Source organism: Callospermophilus lateralis, chromosome X (assembly GCF_048772815.1).
Source record: "Callospermophilus lateralis isolate mCalLat2 chromosome X, mCalLat2.hap1, whole genome shotgun sequence".
Taxonomy (NCBI): Eukaryota; Metazoa; Chordata; class Mammalia; order Rodentia; family Sciuridae; genus Callospermophilus; species Callospermophilus lateralis.
Genome location: NC_135325.1, coordinates 7,003,657 through 7,020,783, shown reverse-complemented (window position 1 = coordinate 7,020,783; position 17,127 = coordinate 7,003,657). Strand labels below are relative to the sequence as shown.

The 17,127-nt window shown below is 35.4% G+C and overlaps 1 protein-coding gene across 1 annotated transcript in view; it reads left to right on the top strand.

Annotated features, from left to right (window-relative positions):
* Positions 1-210: 210 nt before the first annotated feature.
* Positions 211-17,127, top strand: part of Scml2 (Scm polycomb group protein like 2) — a 51,625-nt gene continuing 34,708 nt past the window's right edge. The window contains exons 1-6 of the mRNA XM_077106997.1: positions 211-232; positions 4,745-4,813; positions 5,749-5,819; positions 6,694-6,928; positions 11,412-11,500; positions 12,393-12,636. Coding sequence (XP_076963112.1) covers positions 211-232; positions 4,745-4,813; positions 5,749-5,819; positions 6,694-6,928; positions 11,412-11,500; positions 12,393-12,636 — 730 coding nt within the window. The remainder of the gene's footprint in view (positions 233-4,744; positions 4,814-5,748; positions 5,820-6,693; positions 6,929-11,411; positions 11,501-12,392; positions 12,637-17,127) is intronic.

The window sequence follows — 17,127 nt, the reverse complement described above, 5'->3', positions numbered from 1 at the left end:
TCCATTAGCAATCACTCCTCAATCCCCCTCTTCCCCCAGCCAACTATTGATCTTCTAATCTGATCATTTTTATTCAAGGGGAAGAGATGAAAATAATGATTCTATCACTGATTTCTAACTACTACCCTTCAGCACTGTATTGCACTAAAAGGAGACACTAATTGTGGTTTTTTTTCCCCCTTGTAGGAGAGAACACCAGGAAGTGATACTATGGGACAAACAGCAAATGAAGGTAGACTTTACTTATATAAAGATGATGTTTTTAGTTACTTGTGTGGTATACTGAACTTTTGGAATAAAGCCTTTTAATCAATAAATATTAAGTGCTTAGAAGTGGAATTTTAGAACTGAATAACTATTAGAGGCAATCATGTCTTGTCCTAGTTTTGTAAATGAGAAAGCTGAAACTGAGGGAGGTTAAGTGAACAAGTTATACAATATTTTGTGATAAATCCAAGATTAGAATCCAGATCTTGTAACTCTGGTATGAGTGATTAAAAATCACTTCATTCTGTTTTGTCTGCTTAATGTTCGGTATATATGCCACACTCATTTGCACTTCGCTTTGTGTTGTGTTTCCCTTTCCATTATATATTTTACGCATATTTGCCTTGCTAAATCTTGTTCCTCCTTCAAGTCTTGTATCTTTCATGACTTTTTCTCTGGCTAAATGAACGCTGTCCTTTAAATTTTGTTAAGTATATTAGTTTAGGGTAGTGTCTATAACTAGATTGAGTTTCTCTAGAGCAGGAGTCATGACTGTACATTTTCTCAGAAAATCTTACTGTGGAACTTTTAGGTAAATACAAGTATGTACTTTTAAAAAATCAAATAATTTTAAACAGAAAGCAGCCCATATAACCTTTTTTAAGTACTCACATAATTAAAAGAGTTCCCCATTATAACCAATAAGTAGATCTGTTACTTTGAAAGTTATCATTCTTAGGTCCTTCTTTAAGAAGCCACATCAATGTTTATAACAGCTCAGTTCACAGTAGCCAAGCTATGGAACCACCCTACATGCCCTTCAATAGATAAATGGATAAAGAAAATGTTGTATATATACAATTGAATAGTGCTCAGCCATAAAGAAGAATGAAATTATGCCATTTGTTGGTAAATGGATGGAAATGTAGACTATCATGCTAAGTGAAAAAACCAATCCCAGGAAAAGGCTGAATGTTCTCTCTGATATGTGGATGCTAACCAATAACAAGGCAGGGTAGGGAGTGGGGAAGTATAAAAGTTCATTGGATTAGATAAAGGGGAATGAAGGGAAAGGAGGTGGGATGGGAATAGGAAAGACAGTAGAATAAGTTGGACATAACTTTCCTATACTTATATATGAATACACAACCAGTGTAACTCTACATCATGTGCAAGAATGGGATCCTAATTGGAGTGGGTTGCACTCCATGTCAAAACACACCCTACTGTCATGTATATCTAGAAACAACAAATAAAAATAAAAGGAGGAATGGGATTGTGGCTCAGTGGTAGAGTGCTCGCCTTGCACATGCGAGACCCTGGGTTCGAGCCTCAGCACCACATTAAAAAAAATGAAATAAAGGTATTGCGTCCAACTACAACTGAAAAAAAATAAATATTTAAATATATGGAAAAGTGAATGAAGAAGGAAAAATAGTTGAGCAGTTATAGAGAAAGGGAGGATAGGGAATATAGAGGAGGAATGGAGGGACAAAGCCTAAAGAAAATGATGCCAGCATCTACCATGGTAAGATAGGAGAAATTAGCCAGGTGAGGAAGGAGAGGTAGCTTTTTCCAGGCAGAGGTCATCTTGAATCTACTGAAGCAAAGATGTGGTTGGGCTAAGTGACTGGCCAGGAGATGGCAGCAGAGATCAGGCTGCACAGGGTGAGCCCTTACCACCAGCATCCCAGGTGACCCTGTTATCCACATCCTGTTTTAGCATTTTTCCTAGATCTTTTTTGGTTAGCAAAATATTGTTATGGGATAGGTTTAATTTGTATATTTGATATTCTTTAATTTTTGATAGGTAAAAATTGCATGTATTTATGGTGTAGAATATGATGTTTTGAGATATAGTATATAACTTGTTCAGTGACTATAAAAAGCTAATTAACATGCATTAGCTCTTGGTTCTCATTAGTGGTAAGAATACTTAAAATCTATTTTCTTGGCAAGTTTCAGGTATTTAAAATGTTGTCATTAATCACTATAACCATGATGTACAATAGATCTCATGAACTTATTATTCCTCCTGTGCATTGTAAATTTTGTGTCCTTTGACAAACAACTCCCCAAGCCCAGCCTCTTAGAACCATCATTTTGCTCTCTGCTTCTCTAAATTCAACATTTTAGATTCCACATATAAGTGAGATCATGTATTTGTTTTGTTTTGTGCCTGGCTTATTTTACTTAATATAATACCCTCAGATTTATCCATGTTATCACAAATGACAGAATTTCCCTTTCTGAGACTGAATAGCATTCCATTGTGAGTATGTATCCCATTTCCTTTATCTGTTTACCTGCTGGTGGACACACAGGTTGATTCAATGTGTTAACTATTATAAGAAATGCTGCAATGAACAAGGGAGTACAGATGTCTTTGACATGCTGATTTCATATCCTTTGGATATATACACAGTTGTGTTTGGGAATATCTCAATTTATGAAGGAAAAAAAAACCTGCTTGTTAAGTTTTTATTTTTAATTGACTAGATATATTCCATACTAAATTGAAATAAAATTGAAAGGCTTTTAAAAAAGAAGTTTATTACTTACTTGACAAAGCATCAATAAAGCCAAAACAGGAATTGTTAAAAATATATAAAGTATGTTTAAATTGATGAATTCATAATGATACAAAGCTAAAAAAAATTCACAAGTAAAACCTATTGGGGGCTGGGGTTGTGGTTCAGTGGTAGAGCACTCGCCTAGCATGTGTGAAGCCCTGGGTTCGATTCTCACACCATATAAAAACAAATGAAATGAAGGTATCTGTTGGTCATCCGTGGAGATTGCTAGAGATCCAGTTTATCATTTTGAAAACTCAAGAATAAAGAAAAAAATAATATGTTAATTGTGTCTTCCCTTTGTGATCTGTACCTCAGTGTAACTGAGTGGTTGAAGAGCGGAAGTTTCTCTCTACAGAAGTTTTCTGGATATGCTGGGCTCAGTGACACATGACTATAATCCCAATAATTTGGGAGACAGGCAGGAGGATCACAAGTTCAAGGCTAGTTTCAGCAGCTTAGGGAGATCCTGTCTCAAAAAATAAAAGGGCTGGGGATATAGCTCAGTGGTAAAGCATCCTTGGGTTCATTCCCTATTACCACACACAAAAACATGTTTTCTGGATAATCAAGAATGAATGCTAGAATTAGAATCCCTCCATTTTGTAGCCACTAATAAACTGATGTCTAGGAATACCCATCCATGGCTGTTTACTAGGACCAGAAGAACACAATACTAGGGGAAAGGAGTCAGCAAAATTCTAATTAGAAAACTCTAAAGGACTAGCTAGTTTATTGCCATCAAGAACAATAAAAACATTACAAGGGAAAGGTAAAAAAGAGGAGGAGAAGGAGCCTACAGATCAAAAGGATATAGGGAGATATCAACCATTGCTATATGGGAACATTGAGTGATTCTAACATACATACACTTATAATAATTGAAGCAGTTGGAGAAATACGAACACCTACTGGTTATTTGATGATAGTAAGGCATTTTAACTAATATTTAAGGTATAATGGCAGTATTATGCTTCAGTTTTTTTAAAGTCCTTTCAGAGATACTTTAATATCTGTGGATGAAATGATGTATCTTAGATTTGGTGAGGTCTCAAGGATCCAGGACTATTTGAGACCTTTAGCTTAAGACAGAGGAAAAACTGCCTAGTTCATCAAATTACTTTGCATTCTAGATTCCCTGTGATATTTTGAATACTCAGACGCATACATTTTATTTCTAGGACTTGTAAATTTGATTTGGAATTTTTTTTTTTTTTTTGCAATTTTGTGGTTCAGGGAATTGAACCCAGAGCCTAATGTATTAGGATATATTAGTTTATACATTATAAGGATCAGCTCATTTTGGTTTATAACATTCATAACAAATGTTTGCTTATTCTGCATGCCAGTTCCTGTTCTAGTGAACAAGACAGGCAAAATAAATCCCTTATGGCGCTTTCATTTGAGTAGAGTGAGACATATAGTAAACAAAATAAAGTGAGCAAATTATAAAGTGAATAGTAAGAACTATGTAGAAGATGAGGGTATTAGTCATAAAAGTTAAAACTTACTATTAGAAAATAGTGGGGCTGAGGATGTGGCTCAAGTGGTAGCGCGCTCGCCTGGCATGCGTGCGGCCCGGGTTCGATCCTCAGCACCACATACAAACAAAGATGTTGTGTCCGCCGAAAACTAAAAAATAAATATTAAAATCTTCTCTCTCTCTCTCTCCTCTCTCATTCTCTCTTTAAAAAAAAAAAATGAAAATAGTAAGACCTATGCAAAAGATGAGGAAGTTATAAAAAATACAACTTACTATTAAGAATAACTTCATGGGCTGGGGTTGTGGCTCAGTGGTAGAGCCCTCGCCTAGCATGCAGGAGGCACTGGGTTTGATCCGCAGCACCACATAAATGTAAAATAAAGATATTGTTTCAACGTAAAACTAAAAAATAAATATTAAAAAAATAACTTCATGCTGTGGTTTTTTTTGGTATTGCTGACTATTTTCTCTTTTTTGTTAGATTCAATGGAAGTCAAGAAGGAGAGTCAAGAGAAAACTCCTCACTCAAGCACATCATCTGTGCCAAATGGTAGGTTTTAAAGTAGTTTAATACAACATGGTTTTGTTTCTTATTTAGTATTAAAATAAACTCTTATTGCTTTTGGTACAATGTGTACAATAAACTTGTAAATATAAAAGCTAAGCAATAGAAAAGGTCAAAGCTTGTATTTTATTCTGAAATTTTTACTTTGATTTTACTTAGAGATAAAATTTATCCTTTGATAGTCTAACTAGCCAGGCAACATACATTGTTTCAAGCCAGCTAAGTACACTGTTTTTTGATCTTCTCTGACATTATGATATGTTATTAATGGGAAGGGGCAGACATTAAGAGTTTGTAGAAAATGTAGATCATTAAAATAATCTGTATACCTGACTACACTAATGATTAGCTAACTGCTTTACTCTACTAACATCTTCTTGGCACTTTGGATCTAATAGTCCTTTGAGAAACTACTCTGGTTCTCAGAATTTTTTCTTTCCATGAAACATTATAAGAGCAAAATTCTGTTGGACCACATACTTATACACCTTCAGCTCCCCATGAAGAACAAAGTGCCTTCCTATTCATGGGATGAAATGGTATAAACATGTTTCTTGAATAAATTCATATCTGAAGTAGAGGAATAAACTTTGTATTACTCTACAAAAATTCCTTTGTTTCTAATGACATTTTTTAAATCACTGTGCTTTACTTCTCAATACATTGAAAGGACCTGGGTTTTATCAGAGCCATTATTATTAGGAAATTGTCTTGTTTTTTATTTCCATGCTGCTAATCAAATGTAGATCAGGATGTTTGAATCTGCTCTTTAGGAAGTATTTGTTTTTAAAGAGTTTTCTAACTGAAAAATAGATGGTTCTGAAAATTACTATGCATACCATATGTATATGTGTGTATATATATATGTATATATATATGTATATTCATTCATCCCTGTTTTGCACATGTGTTTTCTCCAGATGATTTTCAGTGGGACAAATATTTGAAAGAGACTGGATCTTTAAGTGCTCCTGCAGAATGCTTTAGACAGGTATGCCAACATTTTGTAGATTTTTTTTTTATATTAATGTAAACCAGGCACTGTGGCACAGGCCTGTAATCCCAGCACCTTGAGAGGCTGAGTCAGGAGGATCACAAGTTCAAAGCCAGCCTCAGCAACAGTGATGTGCTTAGCAACTCAGTGAGACCCTCTCTAATTAAAATACAAAGTAGGTCTGGGGGTGTGGCTCAGATGTTGAGTGCCTCTGAGTTCAATCCCCCCAAAAATAAAAATAATTTATTCTTATGTCAGGTGTACTAAGCCCTTATGATTGCCCATCTGGAGGGAAAGATGAACTTGTAAATAAATAATTATGAGAAGTGTGATACCTTTATACCGGGAAGGATAATAGAAGACATTCTATTGAGATTGTTGGGAAGAGGGGGAGGCAGAGGCAAGGCACCTGGGTGTGAAAAGAATCTGAATATTGAGGGATAGCCTGGGGTAGCTTGAAACACAAAGTGGATGGAAGTGATAGTATGGAAATGAGGTTAAAGCTGTGGGAACATTTAAACTGTGCTGAGCAGCTGGACTTTATCATAGGCAACGATGATCTGCTAGTAGGTTTTTTTCCAAGAGGAATAGCCTAATTGCATTCTTACTTCAGAAAACCCCTCAAGGTGAATTTTAGAGGTTCTATTTAGGAATGTGGGCAAATGAATAAGATTAGCAATGGGTAATGTTTTTATATTGCATGTCAAACCAAGGAGAGAGTTTGGAGAAAATTTTTTTCTTGACCCTGATAGGTTTGACCTCAGTTACTGTCTGCTATGACTCGTACTTAAAATGTTTCCCAGGTATTCTGGTAACGTAACTGTTTTTCTTAAAGTTGATGCAATTTTGACAATTTTTTATCCATATATAGTCTAAGATTCCACCAGCAAATGACTTCAAAGTTGGTATGAAATTGGAAGCTCGTGACCCTCGAAATGTTACTTCAGTATGTATTGCTACAGTTATTGGAATTACTGGGGCCAGATTACGTTTACGACTGGATGGCAGTGACAACAGAAATGATTTTTGGAGACTTGTTGATTCCCGGGACATACAGCCTGTTGGGACATGTGAAAAAGAAGGAGACTTACTTCAGCCTCCACTGGGTAAGAATAAACCATTTTAAAAAATAACATTCTTGGGGCTGGGGATGTGGCTCAAGCGGTAGCGCGCTCGCCTGGCATGCGTGTGGCCCGGGTTCGATCCTCAGACCACATACAAACAAAGATGTTGTGTCCGCCAAAAACTAAAAACTATATATATATATATATATATATATATATATATATATATATATATATATAAATAACATTCTTACTAGTGTGATATTTAGTGGAAATAATTTTAAGTGACCTTTAAAAAAATCTCTCTGGCACGCTCACAAGTCAGGTGGTTACTGTGTAGAATGTATGATGAGAGAGAAACTCCATGCCATACGTGGTGCAGTTTGACTTGAGTACTCCTGGCATATGTTTGCCAAAGAGTCCCATTTCAGGACAGTGCTCATGCTAAATCTTCAAACTTGAAATGCTAAGTGCAGCTTTAGATTACACATTCAGAACAAGAACCCCATCTGAGGAAGAAGTTTGTAGCATTTGGTATGAGTTATAGCCTTCTCAATTTTGATCATTGAGCCCTTCAGCATTTTTGATATGAAATAAACAATAGGTGAACTCCAGGTCCAAACATGAGAATTTCATTATACCTACAGTGGGAAGAAATCAGAGTGAGAGAAATAGGAGTCAGTAACTTTGAGAGCGAGCTCCAAATCCTAACCACTGATTCACTAGGGGGACTTACATTTAGGTCTTTACAAAGGAGGAGAGGATGGATTAATTAATTAAAGGGATTAAGATATCAAATATGTAACACTCAATTTTGGCTAAGCCTTTAAAAGATAAAAAGATAGTGACTCTTACTTAGGGCAAAAATTTTTAAATTTAATCACACCGTGATACTATGTGGAAAATAAATGATTTAGCTTGATTATTCTACATTCTGAGTGGTTGGTAGTTATTGGTTTTTATTTTTATTTTTTTTTGCAAAACAGGAAATTGAACCCAAGGGCAGTGTACCACTGGAGTATATCCCCAGTTATTTTATTTATTTATTCATTTTTTTTTTAAATTTTGAGCGGGTTTCATTAAGTTCCCAAGCCTAAGTTTCCAAGGCTAACCTTGAACTTATGATCCTCCTGCTTCACCTTACCAAGTTTCTGGAATTATAGGCATGCACCAATGTGCCCAATAGTGGTTACTCTTTTAGCAGTATATTTTCATAATGCCTTATTGTAATTGTTAATATAACTAATATGATTTAGGCTTCCAGGTATTGCTCAGTGGTTGAATCTGTGCTTAGCATGTACAAAGTTCTTGGTTCAATCCCTAGCACCCTGCCCCTTCCCACCAAAAAATTGGTTTAAGATTTATACTTATTGAGCTGGGGTTGTGGCTCAGCAGTAGAGCACTTGCCTAGCATGTGTGAGGCACTGGGTTCGATTCTCAGCACCGCATATAAATAAATAAATAAATGAATAAAATAAAGGTCCATCAACATCTAAAAAATTTTAAAAAATAATTTTTTTTTATGTTTGAGTGGTGCTGGGAATCAAACCCCCAGGGCCTTAGACTTACTAAGCAAACACTTTCCTACTGAACTATATCCTCAGCACTAAAATATTTAATTATAAGATAATTTGGGGTATATGTGGGGTTTTTTTTTTCTTTTCCTTTAAAAAAAATTTTTTTTTTTAGTGGTAGATGGACACAATATCTTTATTTTTATTTATTTATTTCTCTGTGGCACTGAGGATTGAGCCCAGGGCTTCATGCGTGCAAGTCAAGCACTCTACCACTGAGCCACAACCCCAGCCCATTTTTTGCCTTTTCTTCATATCACATTTTTTGGGTACTAGGGATCGAACTCAGGGATACTCTACCACTGAGCCACGACCACAGCCCTATTTTGTATTTTATTTAGAGACAGGGTTTCACTGAGTTACTTAGTGCCTAACTTTTCTTGAGACTGGCTTTGAACTCTAGATCCTCCTGCCTCAGCCTCTGAAGCTGCTGGGATTACAGGCGTGTGCCACCATGCCCAGCTATTTTTGCATTTTATTTAAAGAAAATAAAGCTATTACAATGGTCAGCATTTCAAATGCATAACAGATTTATGGTCATTCTCTTTTTTCAAATTACTTATCATATTTTTTTTAAATACAAACAATACTTATAGATTACTATCTATTTTGGCAGTGTATATAGAAATTCACAATTTGTGTCAGTTTGCTCTATATGCACTTTTGAATAATTTAATTTTCATTTTAATATAACAACTTAGTTTTCCTTTATAAATTTTTGTTTACTTAAAGCTTTTTAAATTTTTTAGTTACAGATGGAACACAGTGCCTTTATTTATTTTTAAAAAATATTTATTTTTTTAGTTCTGTTGGACACAATATCTTTAGTTTATTTTTATGTGGTGCTGAGGATCAAACCCAGCATCTCACGCATGCTAGGTGAGCACTCTACCACTGAGCCACCACCCCAGCCCTTATTTATTTATTTTTATGTGGCACTGAGGATCAAACCCAGTGCCTCACACATGCTAGGCAAGCATGCTACCACTGAGCCACAACCCCAGCCCTTGTTTTTTTTTTCTTTTCTTTTTTTTTTTTTTTTAACAAAGTACAGTTTTCTTTTTTAGAGAGAGAGAAAGAGAGAGAGAGAGAGAGAGAGAGAGAGAGAGAGAATTATTTATTTTTTAGTGATCGGCGGACACAACATCTTTGTTTGTATGTGGTGCTGAGGATCGAACCCGGGCCGCACACATGCCAGGCGAGCGCGCTACCACTTGAGCCACATCCCCAGCCCCCAGCCCTTGTTTATTTAAATCTTAAAGGTTATTATTAAGATTTTTTTCCTTTTGACATACAAACCAAAGTGTACAAATTCTAAGTATACAACTTATAGCAAACATACCTGTATAACTATCACTCATATCAGGAAATAGAAAACCCTAGAAGCCCACTTCTGCTGATATTCCCCAAGTTATAAGCTACCCCTTCCCAAGTATAACTAGCATCCAGACTTCCTAATATTATAGATTAGTTTTATCTGTTGTAAAACTTTTCATATGTGCTTTAATCTGTTTTTGTTTTGGGGTGGGGTTTTTTGTGTTTGTTTTTTTTTTAGTTTGTGTATGACTTTAGATGATTTAAAATTTTAGGAGAATCTTGGTGCATGATAAGATGAGATAAAAGTTAAACAGAAGGACCAGAGAATGATGGTTATGGAATATTCTTCTGAGAATGCTATTTATTAGATATCAGTAATGTTTATTTATTATAAGAGTAAGTAACAAATCAAGTACATACACTCATTTTTTCCTAATGGCAGTTGTTTTCCTTAGTTAGAGGGTTTTTGTACAGGATTATTAGAAGATGGCTTTTTCTACCTTAACTTTCTTGCATGCTTTATCCTATTGATGCATCCATTATTGGTGATTCGTATGCCTGTCTATCTTAATGCATTTATCCATCAAGGATGCATGCTAACTTCTTTCCAGTTCTGGTATGGGCATAGGCAGGTGTTGTATGAAACAGATTGTCCTGAGAAAATGGTAAAATTAGCACCCCCTCTTGTCTTCCTGCCTCCTGTGCCAGATGTTGAGATCTCTAGCAAAGACAACTGTCAAGTCTATTTTGATAGCTTCTGATACGAATTCTAAGATCATGTTTAGATTGCTGGAGCAAGAGCAGTCTTTTTTCTTAACATTTTATGAAAAATTTCAAGTATACATAAAAGAAGAATTTTACAGTGAACACCCGCATACCCACTACTTAGATTCTACCATTATCATTTTATCGTACTTGCTTTATTACTTATCTATCCATTTTCTGTCCTTTTGTTAGTTCATCAATCCTTCTTATTTTTTAATACAATTCAGCATAAGTTATTGATATTAGTATACTTCTCTTAGATGCTTAAATTAACTAGAATTAGTATTGGTTTTTTTGTATATTAAATCTATATACAATGAAATGTACTGCTGTATATGTACATTTGCTGAGTACAACAGAAAACTGTCTTTCTGAAAAGAAGAAACCAGGGGCTTTGAGGGAAAAAGGCGGGTAAAAGTCTTGAAATCTTTGCCTATGCTTGCATTGTTATTGGTAAAATGGAACTTCTTCCAGTCTTTGTCTTGGATCCCCACAGATATACATATTCATTGGTAAACCATAGCCAGTAGCTTCTCTAAAATAGAGTTTTGCTGCATGTGGTGGTACACACCTGTAATCAAAAGCTGGGGACTTAGCTCAGTGGTAAAAGCACTCCTGCATTCATCCCCAGTACCAACAAGAAAAAGTTGCTAACCCCACTGTAGCATTGTTGCCAGACGGTACAGTGGGGATAGTAACAATGAGAGGAGGGTGCATCTGCTCCTTTTGCCTGTATCCTATGTCCTTAGATAAGAAGGTCATTCTCTGGAAAAGAATGATGAGTGAAACATGGTTTTTTTTTTTTTAAATACTAACTTGCTATAGTATCACAGGGGGACTTTTTTCATGATTTCTAATTTTTAAAATAGGCTACCAGATGAATGCATCATCATGGCCGATGTTCCTTTTGCGAACACTGACAGGATCTGAAATGGCACCTGCAACTTTCTTTAAGCAGGTAAGTGTCATAAAAAACTTCCAACAACTTATATTTTTATTGTGTTAATGGGAATGCTTAATGCTTTGTCTTCTCTGATATGAAAAAGCAAAAATACTTTTTGAATTACTGGATTGGCAATTAAAGTTGTTTGCTGGCCCAAATAGGGAAGGGGGCCACAGAGAAGATGTATCTTTTCAGGCAGGCCCACAGTGACACTCCTCTTCCAGCCACACCCCACCTTTCTACTGTTAATACCCAGTCATTCTGAAACTAGGATGGACTGATTAGGTTACATCTCTCAAAATCCTATCATTTTATCTCCAAACAATACAGCATTAACATGAAAGCTGTTGGTGGACACCTCATATGCAACCCAAAATACCTACCCTTATGATACTTATATGCTAGTAAAGAGAGACGGTCAATAAATACAACTTAAAAAGCAAAACATGGACACATGTAAGAAATGATATGTGCTATGCAAAAAGAGGGGAGGGGAGAGAGTGAGTGTGTATGAAGGAATCCAGAGAGCCATGTGGGGGAAGGGGTTTTGTACAATTTTAAGTAAAGTAAAGAATTAGGGCAAGTTTCAAATGAAAAGTGATATGTGAACAGAAACCTGAAGGATCTGATTGTTAACCAAGAAAATATCTACAGAAGAAGTGCTCAAGCAGAGAGAATATCCATGGTCAAGACCGTCATGCAGGTGCTGTCTGAAAAGTTTGAGGAATATCAAGGAAGCAAGTGTAGCATAGTTTCAGATCTGTGAGAATGCATTTCTTCCCATATTAATTGATAAATATAGAGCTTACTTTTTGTGTGCTAAGTATTATAAGAGAATACACTTGAGCAAATGGTTTTTAATACATCTTAATGTATTAAATGAAAACTTAAAAAAATGTTTTGGTAGGAACCACCAAAGCCACCCATAAATAATTTTAAAGTGGGGATGAAACTGGAAGCTATTGACAGAAAAAACCCGTACTTGATCTGTCCTGCAACCATTGGAAATGTTAGAGGAGACGAAGTTCATATCACGTTTGATGGATGGAGTGGAGCATTTGATTATTGGTGCAAGTATGATTGTCGAGATATTTTTCCAGTTGGGTGGTGCTGCCTAACAGGAGATGTATTGCAACCACCAGGAAATAGTGGTAAGCTAATACATAACTACATATTCATTTATTCATTCATTCATTTTTATTGAAGTTAGTTCTAATTGCTTTTGTGGCATTGTGGTTAGCATTGGTGATATTAGGACTTCATGTCTAACTAGAGTGGCAGCCAGAACAGCAGTATCACGGTTCAAGCAAGAGAACTAGAAGTCAAGAAAGGCTATGATTAGAATTCTTGAGGGCTGCCCCAACATCATAGTCTTGGTTCCAGTGCACACTGGAGAATATGGGCAAGCTAAAAATTTCATTTGGACCACTGAAGCCTTGTTGCTATAAGCATTGGTCAAGGGTGGGGGTGATTCAACTACTTTTATAATAGCTATTCAATTAAAAATTATACACTAGAACTGGGAATATAGCTCTGTGGTAGAATGTGTTAAGCATGCACAAGGCCCTGGGTTTGATTCCTAGTGCCCTAAGGATTTTTTTTTTACATGGTATATTCCATTGTTCATATTTCAAAGGCAATTTTTCTAAAAGTTGGGCATAACAGGTATTTAAAACACATTTTGAATGGTTTTGATTCTGTTTTTCAAGTTAAATTGATACTTTGATAGTTTTAAGTAAAATCTACACATAAGTGAAAATTTATAACTCTTTAGAAGTTATAAAGTTATAGATTTCTATGTTATTTTAGTTATGGTACTATTTATTGGCTGTAACGCTAAACTGAATAAGTTGAATACTGTGACCATCTAGATATTTTCTTTCAGAGAAAAGTCCTCAAAATATTGAAGCTTCTTGTTGACTCTTCAAGGGCCTTTAGACATGCCTAAATTGGTCTTCTGTGATGGAATAACTGCTGAGATTTAAGTGAGATCTAAGCATAGAACTCAAACACTGACCTAAGTTTAATATGAAGCTATTAGTGGAATTAAATGTGAATATAATTAAAATATACCCCACTAAATGTATTTATACCAGAAAAAAGCTAGATGTAGAAATGAATAGGAAAAATGTGTAGAGGAGAGTGGTGACTATTGTAACTGCTAGTAAGACTTTCTGTAATTTGAGTCACATGTTATTATACTACAATACTGCATGCCTTGATGTTCTTTTTTTATTAGGTACCTCTTTTATCATTTCCTTGCTTCCATATTTATAGAAAGTAGATACTAGTGGTTGAATTTGTAAAATCTAGTACAATACAGATCCGTGTTCATATGCTGCAAACATAACTAAGGCCTACTGTATCCCCTCAAGAAGTTTACCTTATAGTGGAAGAGAGATGAATCCCAGGAGGGACTGGTGTATAAAAAATAGAATTAGCCATTCAAGAATAGAGATGTGTGCTAGGTGTGAAGGGGACCCAAAGACTTCTGACCTGCGCTAGAGGAAAAGGTGGTTGTATAAAGGAATGCTTCACAAAAGGACACATGACGTGAGAAGGAATTTGCTAGGCCAAATGTAAATAGAGGTAGGGTGGACCCATTACAGTGTGTAAAATTTATTTATCTTAAAAACTGAGGAGTTTAGTTTGTGACAAGGTAAATTTGGAATGTGTGATTGAGAATGCTATTGTCCTCCAGTACTTTTTTCCCTTAGTAATACAGTTTGGTTGACTAATGTAATGACTACTTTTGCAGTCAAACCTACAAGTATGATTTTTGCTAAGTACAGATAGTGTATCATACTTTCAGGAATTAAAGAATATGGTTTTGGCTGGATCATGAGGTGGGGACCATGTCCTAGGCGCTATAAAATAGAAAATGGGAAGTCCCTGAGGATTTCATGCAGCAGAACTTTCACATTAGTCTATAATGCCCTTTTCTGGACTGTTAATGGAGAGGAATAAACTTTTACGTTATGTAAACCACTTTTCTTTTAGCTTTTTCTCTTACTGTGAGCTGAACTTGATTCAGGGTAAAATTTTGACATCCAGATGCACATGTCCATTGGATTGCACATGCAGATATGGTGCCTTAAAAAAAGATCCTGATTGATTAAAAACAGGATTGAGAGTCATCATGTGCACTCAAACAAATACTGTTTGTACCAGATAGGAGTACAGGTGTGTGTGGGAGGGTGCAGTTTACATGTTTTGTTGATAAGAGCAAATGGTGGAAGTTTTGAGTCTGGTTTTAATTGTACATGTTTAACCAGGTGGAAATGGAAGAGAATCGATACAGAATCTTGTGTGTCAACATTTAAGACAGTAATTCTCAAGGGTGGGGTAGGGGAAGGGAGAGGGGGAAAAAAAAAAGACAGTAATTCTCACTCTTGAATCACTTTGAGTTGTTTGTTGAAAGACATTACCCTGGAACTCAATTCCAGGGGTTCTGAGTCAATAGGCCTAGAAATCTAGGACACCGAGAAAAAATGTACGTAAATGTAGGATAATCACTAGATGGTTCTCCTAACAATAGGAGAGGAAATATTTTAATGAGAAAACATTCAACAAGCAAGAAAATAGTCATTGGTGAACTTTAGTACATGTGATTAGTGGACTTCTTTTTTTTATAAAGAGTCAGTTTTAGAGTCAGGATTGAATAGGAAATGGAAAATATGGGAAAATATGTGGCTTCTCAGTACATTGTGAGATCTGCCTTTTCTATTCTTACCCTACTGAACATTTTCCCACTTTAAGTAAAATTTGAAAAATCTTATGTTGCTTTGTCTCTTTACCCTCTGCTGTGTGTAATGCTTTCATGTATTTCCTCTACACTCATTGAAAACCACATTAGATAGTGTTATAATTTTGCTTTCATCATCAAACATAATTTAGAAAACATGAGAAGGAAAGTTTATTGTATTTGCCCATATTTTTGCCCTTTCAATTGTTATTTCTTCTTGATTTTCAAGATTGCTCCTTTCATTATTTTCTTCTTGCTTAGAGAGGTTTTTTTTTTTTTTTGTTTGTTTTTTTGCCATTCTTTTAGGAATGAGGATGACAAATTCTCTTGGTTTTTCTGAGAATTTCTTTATTTTGTCCTCATTCTTGAAGAATATTTGTTAGATATAGAATTCTAGACTGATAGTTTTTCCAGCACTTTTCACGTGCTGGAAACATATCTTCTTTATGGCTTCCAGGGTTTCAGATGAGAAATTTGTAATTATTCAATTTGTTTTCCCATATAGGTTCTATTATGGGTACTGAGCCACAACCCCAGTCCATCCTGTAGCTTTTTAAATTTTTTGTAAATTTTTTCCTTTTAGATTTACACAACAAATATATTTTGACATATTATACCTACATGGAGTATAACTTATATTAATTAGGATCCCTTTACAGTTACACACATGATGTGGCATTTCATTGGTTGTATATTCATAAAGGTACATAGGAAAGTTAAGTCACATTCTTTCTGCAGTCTTTCCTATTCCTATCCCCCTCTCTTTTCTTCATTCCCTTTGTATAATCTATGAACTTATATCCTGCTCCCACTTATTGTGTGTCAGCATCCACATATCAGAGAGAACATCTGGGATTGGCTTATTTCACTTAGTCTCCAGTTCCATCCATTTTCTGGCAAATGTCATAATATCATTCTTCTTTATGGCTGAGAAATATGCCATTGTGTATATATACCATATTTTCATTATCCATTCATCTGTTGAAGGTTAGTTCCATAGCCTATCTATTGTGAATTGAGCTGCTTTAAACATTGATGTGGCTGTGTCACTATAGTATGCTGATTTTAAGTTCTTTGAGTATAAAACGAGAGTGGGATAACTGGGTCAAATGGTGTTCCATTCCAAGTTTTCTGAGGAATTTCCATACTGCTTTCCATAGTGGTTGCTCTGTACCTTTTTTTTTTTTTTTTTTTTTTAATAGTGTTGGGGATTGAACTTGGCCTTGTTGATGTGAGAGCTGTACAACCCCAACCTTCTTGTGGCCTTTTTATTTTTATTTTTTTTAAATAAGAATGTATTTGTGTATCATATTTGTGCTTTGAAAGTTTTAGCTTGAAAGGGATTTCTGAATACACTGATTTGTTTTGTTGAGACAGGTGTCCTTATGTTATCAGCTCAAGTGATCTTCCTGCCTCAGCCTCCCCTATAGTGCCACCATACCCAGTTTTAAACATATTTTGCACTTAATATTATTTTCACCTTAAGATTGGGTTTATCAGGATGTAACCCCATCCTAAGTTGAGGTGCTTCAGTATCCCCATGTAAAATATGTTCCTACAAATGCATTCCATCATACGACTTAACAAAATCTCTGTTTTGTTAGGTAATTAGAATATATCCATATTTATGTTATTAAACTAGATGATATGATAATTACTTCTATGCATATGTATTTGCATATCTCTCTTTTTTCCATTCATTAATTTTGCTGGGGTAAGGGATTTTTTTTGAAAAAAATTTGTTTTAGTTATACCTGGACACAAGGTCCTTTTATGTGGTGGTGAGGATTGAACCCAGTGCTTCATATGTGCAAGTGCTCTGCCACTGAGCCACAACCCCAGCCCTAGGGGTGTGTTTTTAAAGCTGACAAATGGTTTTTCAGAAAGGTATACCCAC